Raw genomic sequence first — 18960 nt, 5'->3', positions numbered from 1 at the left:
ACCCGGCTTCCCTGGCACCTCTGACCTCTACCTACATCATCAGCCCAGCTGAGATCCGTGGGTGTGACGAGACCTCGAGGGACCGGCCATCTTCAGAACTGCACGACGCTTATCCAGCACGATCGCCGAGGGATCCTCGAGTGAGTGCTTTGGGGTTTGAGAAGCCCTAACCCTGAGTCCGAGAGACTGCAGAGCCCAGCGTCGCCCTCTCACCTGGTCGAGGTGACTTCGTCCGGTGCCATCCTGGTGCCCATCTAATCACTGGCTAGTGATTCAGAACTTGGTCCCCTCTGCTTACAGGTATCCTCCATCATCGATCCAGGCTTGGATCACATCGAACTTCATCACTGGTCGCCTGCCAGCAACAACTTCTTCATTTGTGTAAATTGTGCGACTTTCAGAAATTCTTTAAGAGCTTTGTATTGTGCTTAGCGCCCTGTCCTCATAAAGAGTCCACGGCTGTTGTGTTCTAAATAAATATACTTTTATTTTCATAACAACTTGTGTGGTGTCCTTTCACTTGGTGTTCAAGGGGTATATGTGATGGTATAACAGCTGGCTTAACACGCCCTCTAGAGTTTAGCCTAAAGACTGCTCTTGTCCATGCTACTAGGATAGCTGGTCTAAAGGTTGACTTACGACCAATCATCAATAAGGGTCGTTTGGAATGATACACAGTGATCACTAGAATAGTGAGCACTACATATCAGGCCAACTTCTCACATAGACTGCAACCCCAAACTCAATGAAGAGAACAGTTTCTTCCCAAACTTATCAAACCTTTTGGATTCCCAATCCGGGGGAGCGGTCGGGAATGCAGTCTGGGACGTAGAAGCCTGGATCACCAGGCTCTCCGGGTGGGGTACATGGACAGAAAGCTAGGGTCACCGGGTGCCGGGCGGTGGCGTCAGGCCACGTTCCGATCCACAGGGGGCACCGTGGAGGGCTTGGAACAGGTGCCCAACAGACCGTTCGTGAGGGCCTCACTGAACGGCAGTATAGTCTCCGAGGAGCTTACTGTCGGCTGAAGCACCTCAGTGAGGAGATTAGTCCTCACAGCCGCAGCAGTGAGTTAAAGAGCCAAGGCCTTGGCTGCCCTGCGCAACACCACACCATACATAGCACACTCCTCTGTAGCCACGGAGGGAGGAGAGATGCATCCAGTGTCGGGTGATGTGTCCAAACCTTTGGCCTCCCTTAGCTGCCCAGTCCTGGCTCAACTGGCACTGCTGTGCCAGAGGGTCCTCAGACCCCTCCCAGGCCTCCCCTTTATCCGTGTCCTGGTAAACAGGCTAGAATGACAGAGCCGGGTCGTAGGTGAAGGCTTCACCCATCGATGCCGGAGATGGCACGAGTGGTGCCGTTCCGACGCCGGACCCGGACAGGGGCTGAAACTGGGGCCGACGTCGCACGAGGACGGCGCCGGGAGCGACACCATTAGGGTCGGCGCCAGCAGAGGAGTCGTAAGGTCAACTGGCGTCGATTGGGATCCAGGCACGGATCCCTTCCGGGGCCGCCGGCCCTTCAAGGGGGAAGTGAGTCGTCATGGCAATGAGGAAATCACGATTCTCCTCCCGGTCGCTCGCAGGCCAGGGACAGGAGGGTATGGACCTGGAGGTGGCGACTGCAGCTCTGATGGAGCCGAGCGGGCGGTGTCGCCCGAACCATCAGCCGCGTCGCGTGAGCGGAGTCTGAAGAGCAATGTCGCCTCTTCGACTTCTTGTTGGAGTGCCTCGACTTACTGGAGGACTTGGAGCCTGACGAGTGATGGTGATGACTCGGCGAGCGAAGAGCGACGACTGCCGGATCTCGAGTAGCTTGCGGGACCGCTCCCGCCTAGCTTTTGAGGTCAAGGCCTGGCAGTCGGGACAGGACTTGTGGTCGTGGTCGGCCCCGAAGCAGTAGAGACACCGATGGTGGAGGTCGGTTACCGACATCAGGTGTCACACGGCTTGAAGCCAGGCATCCCTACAACACCAGGAGACGAAGTCGACTCGACAAAAGAGATCCAAAATAGACCAAAAGGTTAGTAAAAAAATGACTAAGTACTGCTCTTCCTGGATCTGCATTAGCTGGCGAGGAAAAAAGAAGAATTTACGTCAGCGCGCGAGGGCGGCGTCTAAGTACTCCGACTAAGTCATTCCAGCGATCAGGACGACTGATGCAGAGTCGCAGACAACGCCTACCGACGTGCAAGGGTACTGCTGACGAAAACTTTCCGGATCCAGCCCGACGCCTGGGGATATTCTAAGGTAAGGAATCTAACACTAACCTGTTTCTTTAAGATATCAATATTTTTGGATCCAGACGGTGGAATCTCTCCTTTTCTTTGGAGGGATGCGGAGCAGTGTAAAAAAGTAGGCAATGGATCTGCTTTCGTAAGAAAGGAGGCGCTTGTGTTAAGCACCAGCTTGTCCGGATAAATGGAGAGGTAAAGAGGTTTGGATGATAAAGCCTGAAGCTCACTGAGCATTCGGGTAGATGTTATCGCAACCAGGATGCCTGTCTTAATAGTAAGGAGAATGAGGGGACAATTATGCAGAGGCTGAAAAGGAGCGCATATAAGGAAAGTGAGGATGATATTGATGGTCTCACTAAGGCATAACAAATGAACGTGGAAACAGATGCTGTAAACCTTTTAGAAACCTACGAGCAATAGGGGATTTGAGAGGGATAGCTGATCAGAATTCCAAAGAAAAGCGGAAATGGCGGAGAGATAGCTCTTCAGAGTGCTCAGAGCATAAACAGAAGAACCTGAGAAAGGGAGGCAGAACGGAGATCATTGTCTCTTTCTGTGCACCATGTCAGAGGTTTCGGCAAACGGCAGGCATAAACTGCTGGTGGAGGGACGCTGGTCTGCCGAGGTAACCTTATAGACATCTATCGGAAGGTTGATAGCTGTCAACTGTCGCCGTTCAATCTCCATGCAAGAAGGCAGTGCGTTGACCAGTACGGGTGCGGAGCTGCACCAGACAATCTACCCGAAGCGGCAACCTGATTAGAGGACCGATTGCCATGTTCAACAGCTCTGATACCAGACTCTTCCAGTCCGAAGCACAGTAATAACTTGGTCCTGGTCTTTCCTGATCTTCTTGAGAAAGCTTGGCAGGAGTGGTGTGTTCTCTTCGGTGCCTTACAGATCTAACCAAGGTTCTTCCCACTGCTAAAAGAGACCTTGCACCACCAACTCATGGAGGCGCAATTCATGATCTGGCAGGCATCTTCGTCTCAGATTGTCTGCTCTGGCATTCAGAGAACCTGCCAGATGTTGAACCACCAGGGAGATGCCCTGCTGTTCCAGCCATGTCCAGAGACACAGGGCCTCTTGCAAAAGGGTCCACCACCCCACACTGCTCTGTTCGCTGCAGTACCACATGGCGGTAGTGTTTTCAGTGAACACCTGCACTAGTCTTCCCTGCCCTGGATTGAGTATATAAAGGCTTTTAATGCCAATCTGATCGCTTGGAGTTCCATCATGTTGTTGTGGAGTTTGGATTCCACCAGAGACCGGAGGCCTCTGACCTTCAACTCTCCCAGACTGCCACCCAATCCTAGGAGTGCCGCATCTGTCACTACTATGAGATCTGGTTGCGTAAGGAAGAGGGGTTTGTTGCTCACCCAATCGCGATTTGTTAACTATCACTGCAGACCTTTCGCAGTTCCCTCAGAGGGTTGGACCATGTCGGAGAGATTTCCCTGATGCTGTGCCCACTGGAACTTTAGGTCGCACTGCAGATGCCAGCGTGCATGTGTCACTAGCATACCAGGATGCAGGAGGCCGTGAGTTCCTGCAGCCTCATAGTCCGTTTCACCAAAACCCAGGCTAGAGGCAGAAACATTATCATAGCCTAATATCCTAGATTTGAGGTTCAAGAGGATAGGCCTGAAATTACAGTGTCCAAAACTGCTCAGATGAAAGGAAGCGTCTGACAGGGAGTCAGGTGTAACTTCAGAAGGTTGGTATCGAACCCCACTGAATGCAGGAGGTCCATGTAATCTGGAGGTAGGAAACAACAGCCTGGGGTGAGCCCACGTTCAACAGCCACTCACTGAAGTAAGGGAAGATTGGCATCCCTGATCTCCGCACATGAGCAAGAAACACAGACATCACCTAGGTGAACACTAGAGGGATGCTGGTATGACCAAAAGAGAGCATGGCAAACTGAAAGTGCTTGTGGCCCACTGTGAACTTCAAGTAACGCCTGTGGGCAGGCAGGACAGGAATGTGCAAATGTGTCCTGCAAGCACAACAATACCATCCTCTCTCCCGGATCCAGGGCAGACAAGACTGGAGCGATCGTAAGCATTTTGCACTTGTACATCCTGAGGAAGAAATTGAGCTGGCGCCTGTGCATGGGTCTAGGATAGGACGAAGAGCTCCTTCCTTCTTGGGCAACAGAAATTAGTGAGAATAGCAACCATGGCCTACTTCTGGAGTCAGCACCCTCTATATGGCTCCCTTGGTGAAAAGAGTCGTCAATTCCTGGTGGAGAAAGATAGGATGGTCCTCCATCAGCCTGTCGGAAGCAGGTGACATGGTTGGAGTAGTAGACATGAAGGAGAGGGAGTATCTCCTCTGAACAATTTGGAGAACATATTGGTCTAATGTTATAGACCTTCAGTGGGGCAGATGGAGTATCCTGCTTCCCACTGAGTGCCCATGACGGTAAGAGGGCAAACTATAAGGATCTGGGTACTGTGGCTGCTGGGGGGGAGGGAAGAGTGGTGGACCGGCCGGAACTCTGTCTGCCCGGACCACGGAGTCTGTGGGTACTGCATTCTCGGCCATGCAGAGGCGGGGAAGCTTGCCCGCCATAGTGATTGGGAGTTTATAGACGCAGCTGAAAGGCCCTACTGTGGCCACAAAGAAGCAAAAGGCAGCTAGGGGTTGCCAGGGGCCATGGAAAGGGCCAAGGACCTGGTATAGCCCTGCTGTCCTTAAAGCATTTCAACGATGAATCCGCTTTGTCACCAAAGAGATGGGAACCATCAAAGGGCATGTCCGTAATTGATGGTTGAACATTCCCAGAAAAGTTAGTTGCTCTCACCCAGGCATGGCATCGTAAGGCCGCCGTCAGCGTCAAGGAAAACACTCTGTCTAGTACACATGTGATTGTGAACTTACGTGCATATCTCCCACCAGCAACAGCTCGGGAAGAGTACTGCCCAGGCTTGCTGCAGAACCATATCCCATAGAGCATGGAAGTAATAGCCCGTAAGGCACATTGTGTTCAAGGACCGCAGTGCCAGGCTGCTGAAGAAAACATCTTGCCTAAGGTGTCCAGTCTCCCAGAGTCTTAGTCCACATGAATAGGACTCAGGCTCCGGCTTGCCGCCAGTCTGTGTCGAACGACCTAGTAGAGGCCAGTGGACTGGACACTTCTCCGGATACTGGCATGCTTTCCCCACTATCAGTAGGGAATGCCCAGGATTTAAACAAGAGATGGAAGCTTGGACTACCAAGGTAACTGGGATAAGGTTTTGTTTGAGGAAATTAGGGGTTCTCAAGCAGGACATCAGCGAGGGCTTAAATAAATGGGAGAAGCGGTTCTGAGGGAGTCACTCCTGGCTGAGGCACATCTGTCAAAACACTTGTCTTGGATGCCACCGAGGGGAAGCCAAGGTCTAGGACAGAGGTCTTTAAACTTTTGGATGCTGAGACCCCCCTGTAAAAATTTTCAGGCGTAAGGACCCCCTCCTGACAAAAATTTCAGACTTGGTACTCTTCCTCATTGACAACCATAAACACCCCCAGTTCCCATGGCAAATCATCTTTTCTGTGGGGAAATATTATTAAACCGGGTTTAGCAAATCAAAGGTTTGTGGGTGACTGTGGTTCAGAGTCAGAGCTTACTACACAGTTCAAAGAAAAAGTCTCCAAAAAGAAATACCCCTAAATGCACAAAGGTACATTTTTTTCCCTAACAACATAATTTGGCACAGCTTATATGGATAATAACACATTTCTGAAATAATGTGTGGGTGTGCCTGTTTTTCTCCAGGGAGTTGGTCAATTTGTGGATGTATTCGGTGCTCCATCTCAAGTCTTGAACTGTACTTCATCTTTAATACTGCCAATGCTGAGAACCCAATCTCACATAAATCTGATGGCTAAAAGGCAGAAGAGCCAAGAATGCAATTTTTGACAAACATGAATGTTCTTCACAAATTGAGGCTAATCTATAGCTGTGTGGAACATGGATCGCCAAATCTATAGCTATGCAGAATACAAAGCAGCAGCAAAATTGCATAATTCTAGAGTCCCTCCCTGCCTATAACCAGGGCAGTCTGAGCCTAACCACCACTGCTCAACCTGGCCCATTCACTGTTCCCTACCAAGCCTGCATGGCACTCTGCCCTCTGGACACTGCATTGCTCTCCATCCTTTGGACCCTGCACTCCTCTCAACACCTTTAAATGAGGCCCCAATTACCCAATGCTGCGAACAACTTTTCAAAATATATAAAAATCAAAACAACTATAATTGAAAATGCTGGTTTTCATAGTGGTGGTATTTGTTTTTTCTGCCTGCAGCAACATCAACATACTGAGTAAAATTCTGTTTTGGTGTCAGGACAAATCTTTTTAACAATGCTGTTTTTTTTAATGAATGTTATGTGAAACTGGTTCATGGTCCAGACTTTTTTAAGAGAAGGAAAAGGACAAGTATTCGGGCAAAATATTTACAAAGAGAACGTGTGAGATTAGGATGGACGACAGTCACGAGAGAGTGGTACGAAAGAGTTCACTGATTAAGAGAGAGAGGCATGCTGAACTAAGACAGAGCACAAACGCACACTCAACCATGGGAAGGGGCGAGACTCACCAAGCACCTCTCTTCTTTCCGCTGGCATCAATGTCCACGCCAAAAAAGAAATCCTGAGACGGGTCACCCAGTGACCCAGAGGTGCTGCAGATTTACACTTTTGAGAATAAATATCCGAAACTCACCTGGCCCTGGTTTGTGAGCAGCAGGGGTCCCCCTTAAAACCCTGGTGGTCCTGTGATGAGTTAAGCAGTTCTCATGCCTCTTTCCACCCACCCCCATCCTCCCATCCCTCTCACCTCTCCCAACCCCGGATCCCTTTGCAGACCATTTTCTTTCACCCCTTTTTTTACATCTTCTGAACTCTCCCCATTCCTCTCACTTCTCCCTTAATCACCTCTTGCGGTTCTGTCTTTTCACTCCTCTCATCTCCAATAGTCTCTCGCATTTATCTCCTGGCCCCTCGGGCTCCGTCACCTCTTTCACCACTCAGCACTTCTAATTCACCTTAAATCTCTCCCTTCAAATTTCTATCTATTCGTATCTTACACCTCTCCAGTCAACCAATTAATCTTTCATATCTCCCCTTTGATCTCCCACACCTTCTTTAACCAGCACCCACCACAGTATTCCCTCTCTTCTCCTATCGCTGCTCTACCCCACCCATGTTGCATCGAATTTTCGTTTTAGCTCATAGATCACCTCTCATCTATCTTCTCTCACCCTTCAACAGTAGCCCTCCTCTCTGCCCTCACCTCTCGTTTTGCCATTCCACACTTCCTTTGCCACTTCACAGTTCTCCTCACCCCTGACCTCTTAAATCGAATTCTGTCACTCCCTTGCGGCCCTCGTCATTTCTCTCAGCTGTCTCCTCTCACCCTCTCATGTCTCTCACCCTGCGTCTGCTCACTTCACTCACATCATCCACCCCTTCTCTCCAGTCACCTCTCATACCTGCATCTCGCTCCGCACCTCTCCTTGCCTTCCAGTTGGCCTCGCATAGACCCATCTCCCATCCGCATTCATAACATATTAGGGTACGTGTTGTGCACCAATATTCCTTCTGAATGTATAGGCACAGCATGTTTGTTTTTCTATTTTAGCTGTCGGTTTATTCCTATTTCATCGTTATACATGATCTTCCAAGTATTTGCCATTATTTTTCACAACCTCTTTATGCAAAGTTTTAGGGGCACTTTGCAAGTTTGGGGTAAAGTAACCCTTTAATCCAGATTGTCCCCGAGCTTTTTTGTTGTTATGTTTCATATGATACAATATAAGCAAAAGCAGAATCAAAATTACAAAGTTTGGCTCCTCGTGCAGCGCCTTGACACTCTTCGGATCCTTAACTGCGCTCCAAAAAAATGTACAAAATAATACGAGAGGCCTTGAAATTTAGCAACCAAAACAGGCCCGAGACTAATATACATATGCCTTATTAACCCCTTCCATGCTCATGACGAGCTCACTCGTCATGAGGCACAGTTGAGCTGTGCTGATGACGAGCTGAGCTAGTCATGACACCAGCAAAATGGCAATTTCCAGCACAGGGGAAAAATAACCACAGCAGCGATGTGGTTAAAGAACAAGTTACTTACCTTCGGTAACGATATATCTGTAAGAAACATTAGTTAGTGTTAGATTCCTTACCTTAGAATATCCCCAGGCGTCAGTCTGGATCCGGAAACTTTTGCGTAGCAGTACCCCTGCGCGTCGGTAGGCGTCGTCTGCAGGCGTCCCCTGCGGCTCCGCGTCCGTCGTCGGCGTCGTGCGCCGTGATGACGTCGCTGGAGTACATAGACGCCGCCTCCGCGCGCTGACGTCAGTTCTTTGCACACAGCTTTTCCGCGCCAGGAGACGCAGAGCCATGAGAGAACCAACACTGGTGCCATGTAAAAACTAGGGCCCTGAAAGGGATGACCTTAACCCTAGGTATCAGTTCGCAGAACGGGGAGGATGGGTGGGTTCGGTAAGGAATCTAACACTAACTAATGTTTCTTACAGATATATCGTTACCGAAGGTAAGTAACTTGTTCATCTGAAAGAAACACGTTAGTGTTAGATTCCTTACCTTAGAATACATACCCCAGCAATACCAACCCCGGTGGTGGGTCTGCGAACCAATACAAAACTACACCAGAAAGTCCTGGAGGACAGAACGGCCAAAGAAGCCATCCCTCCGGACTTGACTGTCCAGGCAGTAGTGCCTCGCAAAGGTGTGCAGCGAGGCCCACGTAGCCGCCTGGCAAATGTCCTGCAAGGGGACTCCCCGGCCCAGGGCAGTAGTAGCCGCCGTGGCCCGAGTGGAATGGGCCCTCAGCCCAACAGGAGGCTCCTTCCGAGCCAAAGAGTAGCACGCTTTGATGCAGAGGACGACCCATCGAGAGATGGTTCGTTTACAAACCGCCCGTCCCTTCTTCGCACCCACGTAGCCAACAAACAGTTGGTCATCCACCCGGAACTGGCGTGTGCGATCCATGTAAAATGAAAGCGCACGTTTTGGGTCCAGACGATGGAGCCGCTCTTCATCCTTTGAAGGATGCGGAGGCGGGAAGAAGGAAGGGAGGGTGATGGACTGCCCGATGTGAAAGGCCGAAACAACCTTGGGCAGGAAAGAAGGTCTAGTCCTCAGAACCACCTTGTCAGGATGAATGGACAGGAAAGGAGGTTGGACAGAAAGAGCCTGGAGCTCACTCACCCTCCTGGCAGAGGTGATGGCAACCAGGAAAGCCGTCTTTAAAGTTAGGAGACGGAGAGGGCAAGAATGAAGGGGCTCAAAGGGAGCACACATCAGGAAAGTTAGAACCAGGTTCAAATCCCACTGAGGCATCACAAACGGAACAGGTGGAAACATGTGAGTGATGCCTTTCAAGAATCGAGTTACAATCGGGGATTTGAACAAAGAAGGCTGATCAGGAAGCCTCAAAAAGGCTGAAAGGGCAGAAAGGTAGCCCTTGATAGTGCCCAGAGCAGAGCCCTGCTGGGCAAGAGAAAGAAGAAACAGAAGAACCTCCGAAAGAGGGGCAGAAAGAGGATCCACAGCCTTTGCTGTGCACCATGCCACAAATCTGTTCCACCGACAGGCGTATACCGACTTAGTGGAGGGACGCCTGGCTGCCAGAATAACATCACAGACTTCAGGAGGCAAGTCAAATGGCCTCAACTGCCGCCGCTCAATCTCCAAGCATGGAGGTGGAGACTGGACAGGTTCGGGTGGAGGACCGTCCCCTGCTGCTGCGACAGAAGGTCCTCCTGAAGGGGCAGGCGGATCGGGGGACCGACTGACATGCTGAGTAGCTCGGGATACCAGTACCTTCGAGCCCAGTCCGGAGCCACAAGGATAACTTGGGCCCGGTCGCGCCTGATCTTCTTCAGCACTCTGGGCAGAAGTGGTATAGGCGGAAAGGCGTATAACAGACCGCAACTCCACTCGCGCCGAAAGGCGTCGCCGTGCGAGTGCCGTCTTGGAAACTCCAACGCGCAGAACTGATGACATTGCGCGTTCTCTTCTGTGGCGAATAGATCTAACCAAGGCTCTCCCCATTGCAGAAAGATGCCTTGCGCCACGTCCGAGTTCAGACGCCATTCGTGATCCATCGAGCACCGACGGCTGAGTTCGTCCGCCCTGGCGTTCAGAGAACCCGCCAGGTGTTGAACCGTCAGAGTCACGCCCTGACGTTCCAGCCATTGCCAGAGGCGCAGAGCCTCCTGGCAAAGGGTCCACGACCCCACTCCGCCCTGTTTGTTGCAGTACCACATGGCGGTGGTGTTGTCGGTGAACACCTGCACTACACTCCCGTTGACAAAGGGGAGGAATGCCTTCAGTGCCAGACGAATCGCCCGCAGCTCCAACAGATTGATATGGAGCCGGGACTCCGCCGGAGACCAGATGCCTCTGATCTCTGCCTCTCCCAAGTGGCCACCCCAGCCCTGGAGGGACGCGTCCGTCACGACAACGTGCTCCGGTTGGGGAAGGGAGAGGGACTTGCCCCTGACCCAATCGCGGTCCGTAAGCCACCACTGCAGTTGTCTCGCAGTGCCCTCCGAGATCAAGACGTGGTCGGACAAGTTGCCCTGATGCTGGGCCCACTGAAACTTCAGGTCCCACTGCAGAGCCCGCATCCGCCACCTGGCGTGATGCACCAGAAGGATGCAGGAAGCCATCAGTCCCAGCAGCCGCAGCGTCAACCTGACCGAGACTCGGGATAGCGGCTGAAAGATGGGAATCAAAGCCTGAATATCCCGAACCCGCCGTTCCGGAGGATAAACCCGAAACTGCGCCGAGTCCAGAACCGCTCCGATGAAAAGGAGCTTTTGAGAGGGACACAGGTGTGATTTCGGCACGTTGATGGAGAACCCCAGGTCGTGCAAGAGGTCTGCCGTCATCTGAAGGTGGTGGACGACTGTCTGGGGCGAGCCCGCCTTCAACAACCAGTCGTCTAGGTAGGGGAAGACTGAAACCCCCAACCTGCGCAGATGGGCTGCGACCACCGCCATCACCTTTGTGAACACCCGTGGGGCGCTGGTAAGGCCGAAGGGGAGCACGATAAACTGAAAGTGCTCCTGGCCTACCGTGAACCGCAGGTAACGCCGGTGGGCCGGCAGGACGGGGATGTGAAAATAGGCGTCCTGCAAGTCCAACGCTACCATCCAGTCTTGCGGGTCTAGAGCAGCCAAGACCTGAGCTAACGTCAACATCTTGAACTTCTCCTTCCGGAGGAAGCCGTTGACGTTCCTTAGATCCAAGATAGGACGTAGGCCCCCCTTGTCCTTCTTGGGCACCAGAAAGTAGTGGGAATAACAACCACGCCCTACTTCTGGCCCAGGAACGCGCTCGATGGCCCCCTTGGCCAAGAGGGCCGTAACTTCCCCCTGCAGAAGTGTCAAGTGGTCCCCCGACACACGGTGGTTCTGCGGTGGCATGGCTGGAGGAGAGGTCTCGAAGGGGAGGGAGTAGCCCCTTCGGACAATTTGCAGCACCCACCTGTCCGAAGTGATCGTGCGCCAGTGAGCGTGGTGATGGCGAACCCTGCCACCCACTGGCGTCACATGGGGCCGAAAGCACGGACTAGGAGGATTTTGGGGTAGATGCTGCGGGGGAAGGTGTGGTCTGACCCCGCCGTTGTCCCCGACCGCCACCACGGCGGTTTCCACGGCCGCCACCGCGTTGGAAGGATTGTTGCGGCGCGTGGCTGGCAGCACGTGTGGGGGCGCCCCTTCCTTGGCCACGAAAGGGACGAAACGAACCCGGTTGCTGACGCTGGGTCGAGAGACCCAAGGACTTGGCCGTGACCCTGGAGTCCTTAAAGCGTTCCAGCGCGTGGTCCGCTTTGTCACCGAACAGGTGACAGCCATCAAACGGCATGTCCATCAGTGTATTTTGGACATCAGCCGAAAAATTGGCGGATCTCAGCCAGGCGTGACGACGAATCGCCACCGTCGTAGACATAGCCCTGCCCAGCGAGTCGGTCGTATCAAGACCACACCGAATGGAATATTTCGCTGCATCCCGGCCCTCAGCTACAGCTTGACCGAGCTTTGCCCGCACCTCCATGGGGCATTCTGGCAGCAGCTCCGCGACCGTATCCCACACAGAGTGGGTGTAGCGGCCCAAGAGGCAGGCGGTGTTGCAAGACCGCAGGCCCAAACTAATGGACGAGAAGACCTTTTTGCCAAACTGGTCATACCTCTTGGATTCCCGGTCGGGCGGGGCCGACGGGAATGCGGACTGGGAGGTCGAGGCCTGGATCACCAGACTCTCAGGAGTGGGGTGGGTAGACAGGTACTTGGGGTCGTCCGGACAAGGACGGTGGCGCCTGGCCACGTTCCGATCAACAGGCGCACCTGAAGCGGGCCTGGACCACGTGCCCAACAGAACGTCAGACAAGGCTTCATTAAACGGCAGCAGAGGCTCCAAAGGGCATGACTGCGGTTTGAAGACCTCGGTGAGGATGTTAGGCCTCACGGCCGCGACGGGGAGCTCAAGGTTTAAGGCCTTGGCAGCCCTCATCAGCACCACAGAATAGGCAGCTCCCTCCACCGATGCCACGGTTGGAGGAGAGATCAAACCAGGGTTAGGGGAGTCGTCCAAACCACTGGCATCCCCCAAGTCACCTGTCCAGTCCGGGTCATACTGGCACTCGCGAGCCAGAGGGTCCTCGGACCCCTCCCAACCTTCACCGTACTCCTCATCCTCTCCGTATTCGGAGTCAATGATGAAGACCGGCTCCTCGGGGTTCATGGGCCCCATCGGCGCCGGGACCGGCGTCGATCGACGCCCGTCCGGCGCCGCGTCCGGCGTCGGAGAAGGTAAGGGGACGGCGCCGCCCGGAGCCGGCGCCGGAACCCCACCGCCGGCCGGAACCGGCAGCGGAGAACCGGCGCCGCGCGGGGGCGGCGTCGGGGGTAACCCCGATGGCAACGGCGCCGGGGAGGCCGGAAGACCAGCCGGCGCCGATCCCGAAGGCCCCTGCGGCGCCGGGGTCGGAGCCGTCGGCGGCGCCGAGGCAGGGACACCCGAACCGCCAGGGCCCCCAGACGGTAGCACTGGGCCCGAAGGCGCCGTAGGCCCCGTCGGAGAAGCGAGCGCCCTCATGGCCATGAGGAACGCCTCGATCTCCTCAGGCGTCGCGCCATGCCCAGGGACCGGAGGGTATGAGGCAGGCCGCGCCGGCGACTCTCGCGGAGCCGCGGGGATGGGGTCACCCGAGCCCCCGGCCGCATCGCGCGAGCGTCGGGGGGAGTCGGGGGTACGATGACGACGCCCCGACTTCTTGTGTTTCTTACCTGACGAGGATGACGAGTGGCGTCGACTTCCGGAGCGCCCGGCGCGGCTCCGCGACCGCTCCCTCGAACGCTCTCTCGACCTCCGGCCGGACCGGGACCGCTCCCGGTCCCGACGTGGGGCCGACACCCGGAGCTCCAGCAGCTTGCGGGACCGCTCCCGTCTAGCCTTGTTGGTAAGGGCCCGGCAGTCGACGCAGGATTCCACGTCGTGGTCGGGGCCCAGACACCGGAGGCAGAGGCGGTGATGGTCTGTGACCGACATCGTGCGCTCACAGCCATCGCAATTCTTAAATCCTGGCATCCTATCAGGCACAATAGTAGAAAAAGACAATCGAAAAAAAACTTGGTCAAAGACCGGAGTACTGCTCTTCAGATCTGCGTCCACTGGCGCGGAAAAAAGAAGAACTGACGTCAGCGCGCGGAGGCGGCGTCTATGTACTCCAGCGACGTCATCACGGCGCACGACGCCGACGACGGACGCGGAGCCGCAGGGGACGCCTGCAGACGACGCCTACCGACGCGCAGGGGTACTGCTACGCAAAAGTTTCCGGATCCAGACTGACGCCTGGGGATATTCTAAGGTAAGGAATCTAACACTAACGTGTTTCTTTCAGATACAGCCCTTTTTGCCTGGCCTACGTCATATTCTACTTAATCAAAAAAACTGAAATGAGAGAATCTTCAAGGAAGAAGAAAGTATTGTGGGAAACAGTTTCAGGCAGGAAAATTCTTATAGATAAGAATGAGTGTGTGTGTATGTCTGAGGGGTGAAAAGCCAGGGCATGGTGGATGAGGCAGCTAACTTACAAGTTCTACGAAGTTTGGGTTTCCTTGGCAACATGGAAACAGCTTAGAGAGGATTGCAAAGGCCGGCACGAAGAAGTATTGTATTGTAATTGCATTTATATAGCGCTTACTACCCTTGACGAGGCGTCAAAGCGCTTTTTCAGCAAGTAGCACGCTACTCCGGGACCCATAGAGGATTAGTATTAAATTAGTATACTGAAACATGCAAGTACATTTTAAGTGGTGGATAGGTTAGTCAGTTATTTGGATTTGGAATGATAGCAGAAGGATAGAGGAGGAAAAAAGGTTTGTATTGATATAGCGCTTGTTACCCCTGATGGGGTGTTGAAGCACGCTACTCCGGAAGCCCATAAAGGATTAAGAATAGTACATGATACATCATTTTGGCCAGTTGTCTACCGTCTAAGCTCTTTCAAAAGCACTCAAGCCATAAAGACCAAAATTGATATTTAATGAAGAATACGTTTTTTTTTTGTATTAAGATGTACGTGAGCAACAAAGGAAAAAAATGATGACTCGGCTAGTTTCTGGTCTCCAAAAGCCAAGTATATCTCCTGACACAGATTTTAGTTCATATTAGGAAGCCAGGCTCACAATACAACTCTTTACCCCTAATAACCCTTACAGTACACCAACATGTTTTTTGGTCTGTAGTTATCTCTACCTTCTTTTGAAGAGAAAGTCGCCATTACCTTTCTAAAAGAGGAGCACAACAATCCACCAGTTTGGGTTGTTGCCAAGAACTAGGTCGCAATGCAGGCTAGCGTTAACCTTCCACCGAAATACACAGAAAATTAAACAAAAATTATATGAAATAGCCAGGTCACCTAAATCGAGGGCTGCATTTACTTCATACACATTTAGACTAACTGCAGCCATGTTCCATGTGTTTATAGCAATGAAATGTAGATAAGACTCTGGGGGAAATGTGTTTGACCAGATAGAAGGGGGTAAAGGCACTAGACTTGGGCAACTTTTTATAAAGACAATGTGACCGTATTCCCACAAACAGAATGCCCATATTTCCAAGTAGCATGAAAAGGACACGAGCTAAAAAAAACACAGCAGCAGTGGCAACAAGGAAGACCAGGAAAGGCAACAGAACGGAGTGCAAGGAAGCGAGGACAGAATAATATTGAAGGACTTCAGAGCATTCCACAGTTGCATATTTCTGGCCCCAGTTCCCGGCCCGGCATTTCATGATGTTTATCCTGCAGTCTCTCTGATTGGAGGACAGTCGTGGATGATGTATTTTTTTACGATGTCCTCCAATCAGAGAGCCCATTGAGATGCACTATTCTGAATCCAAAACGAAGAGCAAACATTTTGGATTCCGGATCCAGGCAGTTCCATCCTGGAGTGCGACCGGGAATGCGCGACCCCCTTTGTATGTCTTCACCCCTCCCTCCCCCGGGGGTCGCGCCCCACAGATTGAAGACCCCTGGTCTAGGACCTCGGCCTTTCACACCACCATAGCAAATGACACTCCCACCTCTGTATCTGGAGAAGTCCCCAGTCCGCTGGCATTTGTCAAGTCCCCAAACCTGCCGATGTTGTGATCTAATGGCTAGTATTCTTCAGGGTCTAGTGAGCCCTACAAATCCTCCCCAGCCCACAGGAATAGGACTCAGGCTTGTCTCAGGTCGGCGTCGAACGACACCTCTCCAACCATGTCGGGGATTAGAATGGGGATGAAGCTGGCGAAGGCATCGGCGTGAAGCTGGTGTCCAGGACAGAACCGCAGATGTGGAAACAGCAGGGGCCCCTCCTGAACCAGCAGGATTAAAGGCACTCTGGCAGGAGCTGCCCAATCAAATATGAAGCACATGGCCTCATAAAACTCCTGAAGTTGTGCAGGGGTTTCTCTGGCTCTGGGAAATTCTGGGAGATGCACAGCCAGCCTAGATGCAGGCTCAAAAGTGGAGTCCAGCCTAGAATGATGACACTCACAAGTCTCATCTAATGACCGCAACAGATGAGATGAAATCAAAGACCACTTCGACTTCTTGTTATTTTTGTGGGACTTACCCGATTGGCCAAAAGACTTCAAAATGCGACAAGAATCTTGGCCTCTGCAACAGATCCCGGTATCTTCCTGAAGACCAGGATTAAGACTGTTGCAGCGTCACACGCAGGTAGCAAGGAGCTTGAAGGACCTCTCACTCGAAGCTTTGGGGTACATGGCGTGGCAACTGGTACAGGTCTCCATGTTGTGGTCGCATTCCAAGAAACATAGGTAAATAAGGTGCATGTCCACCACCAACATCTGTTGATGACTGGCGCCTCAAGCCTTGAAGCCGGCCACCCTAATTGACATCCCTGTCACACTGGAAGAACTCAAAAAAGACTTTCATAAAAGACGAAAAAGGCTCAGTCAAAAACTGACAGGGGGTAGCTCTCTCCGGAACTGCACTAGCTGGAATGGAAAAGAATAGACGTCAGCGTGCTGAGATTGCATCTTTATAGGCACCACTCATATCACTTCCGGATCAGGCAACAATGCCACGCGAAGCCAAACAATGCCACATACCGGCGTGCATGGGTACTACTCACAAAAAAATTCTAGATCCAGTCTGACGACTGGGGCTAACTGTAAGGGAAGGAATCTGCAGCTAGAAGTCTATCAGATAAGGCACTTAACCTACCAGAGGATATGACAACAATAGTTTTTAAGTAGAAGTTCATACGCACTGCCAAATGAAACTTCTGGAGAAAGCTCAGAACTACATATAGTAAAAAGAAAACTATACACATTAGAAAATATTACAAAAAGTCTAAAATTTGTACATAGGAAAAAGAAGCATTGTGAGGTATCAAGGTTGCAGGACAGTTTACAAGAGGTACAGGACAAACAAGCAGGTGCAAAGAGTGTAAAGGACAATATTTAGTTTGAAAAGGAAACCACATCAACATATGCATTTTGATGCTCTTCTTTAACTGCTGGGGAAAGAGGAAATCTTAGTACTCTAGTCATACAACGAGTGTACCTGTAAACATTTAAAAGGTTTAAAAGGTATATTTTCAGAACCTTTATTTGTTGTATTTTTAAAACGACAGTCTCTTTGTTGACCGATTTTCCCCAAGATAATCACATTTCATAGAGGCTTTCAGCCTAAGATTGAATGTATGCCAAAAGGGGAATTCCCCACAATTCTCCTGTGATACTGATGTGGTTGAATAAATATTGGGCTGAGATTATGAATCATATTGCTTGTAATCTTGGAAATCAATGAAAAAAGCACTTTTATCCATCCCATCAATGTAGTGAAGAGTGAGGACTTGACTCGTTACTCAGATATCCAGTGCCTGCAGATATGGTCTTATAGAAACAGGCACTTTTAAACTTCTTGCTATTGTGGTCTTAGAAGTTGAGCTATAAAAAGTGTAGCTGCCAAGAATTCAAGAACACTCTTTAAGCAAGGAGGAAATGAAGACTGCAAGTGGAGCTTAAGGTTTTGCTTTTAAGGAATATCAATTAATTTTATCGAAGTTTAAGTTTTAAGTAAATGACCAAACTCTTTGTAAGAAGTAGGTTTTCAACCACTGGAATTAAATGTCTAATGACCCAATGTCAATGAGTGATTATACATTCAAAAAGCAAAATGAGGAAAAACTTCAGTGACAAATGCACCCTGAATGTAAGAAAATAGAGATTAATCATGGGAGGTAGGAGAGATTCAGTTAAGTAGCAGGACTTCACTGCCAGGTTATTATATCTGATGTAGCCCCGTATCACAATCAAGTCATCATTTTAAAGATTTACACCAGCACCCAGCCCAATAAGAGTGTTACATTTAAACTAATGGTAGCCACCTTGTATCAACAATAAATGTACTATATTTTTTTTTATCTTGAAAGTTTAGTATAATCTTTAAATTTAAAGAGATAACGCAAAGGAAGAACTGACAGTTAATAAACAAAAGATCTTAAAAAACTTTACCGTGAGGTAATAAATTCCATTAGGGTTTTCACTTTTTCATCCTTCTCCACTGACAGATCCACATCATCAAGGGTGGTGGTGTGTAGATGAGGAACGGTAGCGCTGGTATTTCCTAAACTTATGCTAGAAGAGGTAGAACTTGAGCTGAGACCGGAGTCGGTCATGGGGGAGGGCTGGTATTCTGGTATAAAATCAATAACACCTGCTAAAAGAATTAGAGAAAATAAATAACAAAGAGCAAAAAGTAGAAGTTTACAAATATGACACCTGATGTGACAAAGAAACACTTTGTTGTTATTGATTTCAACAAGTCCACTGTTGCTAAAAGGGTACTAGAGAACTGTTTCCACAATTTGGCTTCATAAATATGATGTAGCATCAGATATACCCATAATTAACTCTGTGCCACTAATGGACAAATTACTTACCTTCGGTAGAGTCGTAGAGACATGATCTACCCGCAGATTCCTTAACATTGAATATCTCAGGCGTCAAGACTGGATCTGGAAGATTTTTCTTCGAGCAATGGTCTTGCAAACTAGTAAGTGGTGGTGAAAGGCTCTGCGTGATGTTGTCTGCGTCTATGCAGTTGTGATGTCTGCGTCACCTATATAGGCACCACCTCGGCATGCTGACGTCACTTACTTTTCATGACTTTCCA

General features: G+C 50.9%; 1 protein-coding gene across 11 annotated transcripts in view; it reads right to left on the bottom strand.

Moving 5' to 3' along the window:
• Positions 1-18960, bottom strand: part of FRYL (FRY like transcription coactivator) — a 2483143-nt gene that overhangs the window by 725146 nt on the left and 1739037 nt on the right. For 7 of the 11 annotated variants that reach the window (XM_086962669.1, XM_086962671.1, XM_086962662.1 and 4 more), the window contains one exon: positions 18300-18504. In XM_086962669.1, the coding sequence (XP_086818795.1) occupies positions 18300-18504 (205 nt within the window). The remainder of the gene's footprint in view (positions 1-18299; positions 18505-18960) is intronic. The other 4 variants (XM_086962670.1, XM_086962663.1, XM_086962668.1 and 1 more) reach the window with 1 other exon arrangement.

Source organism: Lissotriton vulgaris, chromosome 3_1 (genome assembly GCF_964263255.1).
Source record: "Lissotriton vulgaris chromosome 3_1, aLisVul1.2, whole genome shotgun sequence".
NCBI lineage: Eukaryota > Metazoa > Chordata > Amphibia > Caudata > Salamandridae > Lissotriton > Lissotriton vulgaris.
This window is presented reverse-complemented; position numbering and strand designations above follow the sequence as displayed.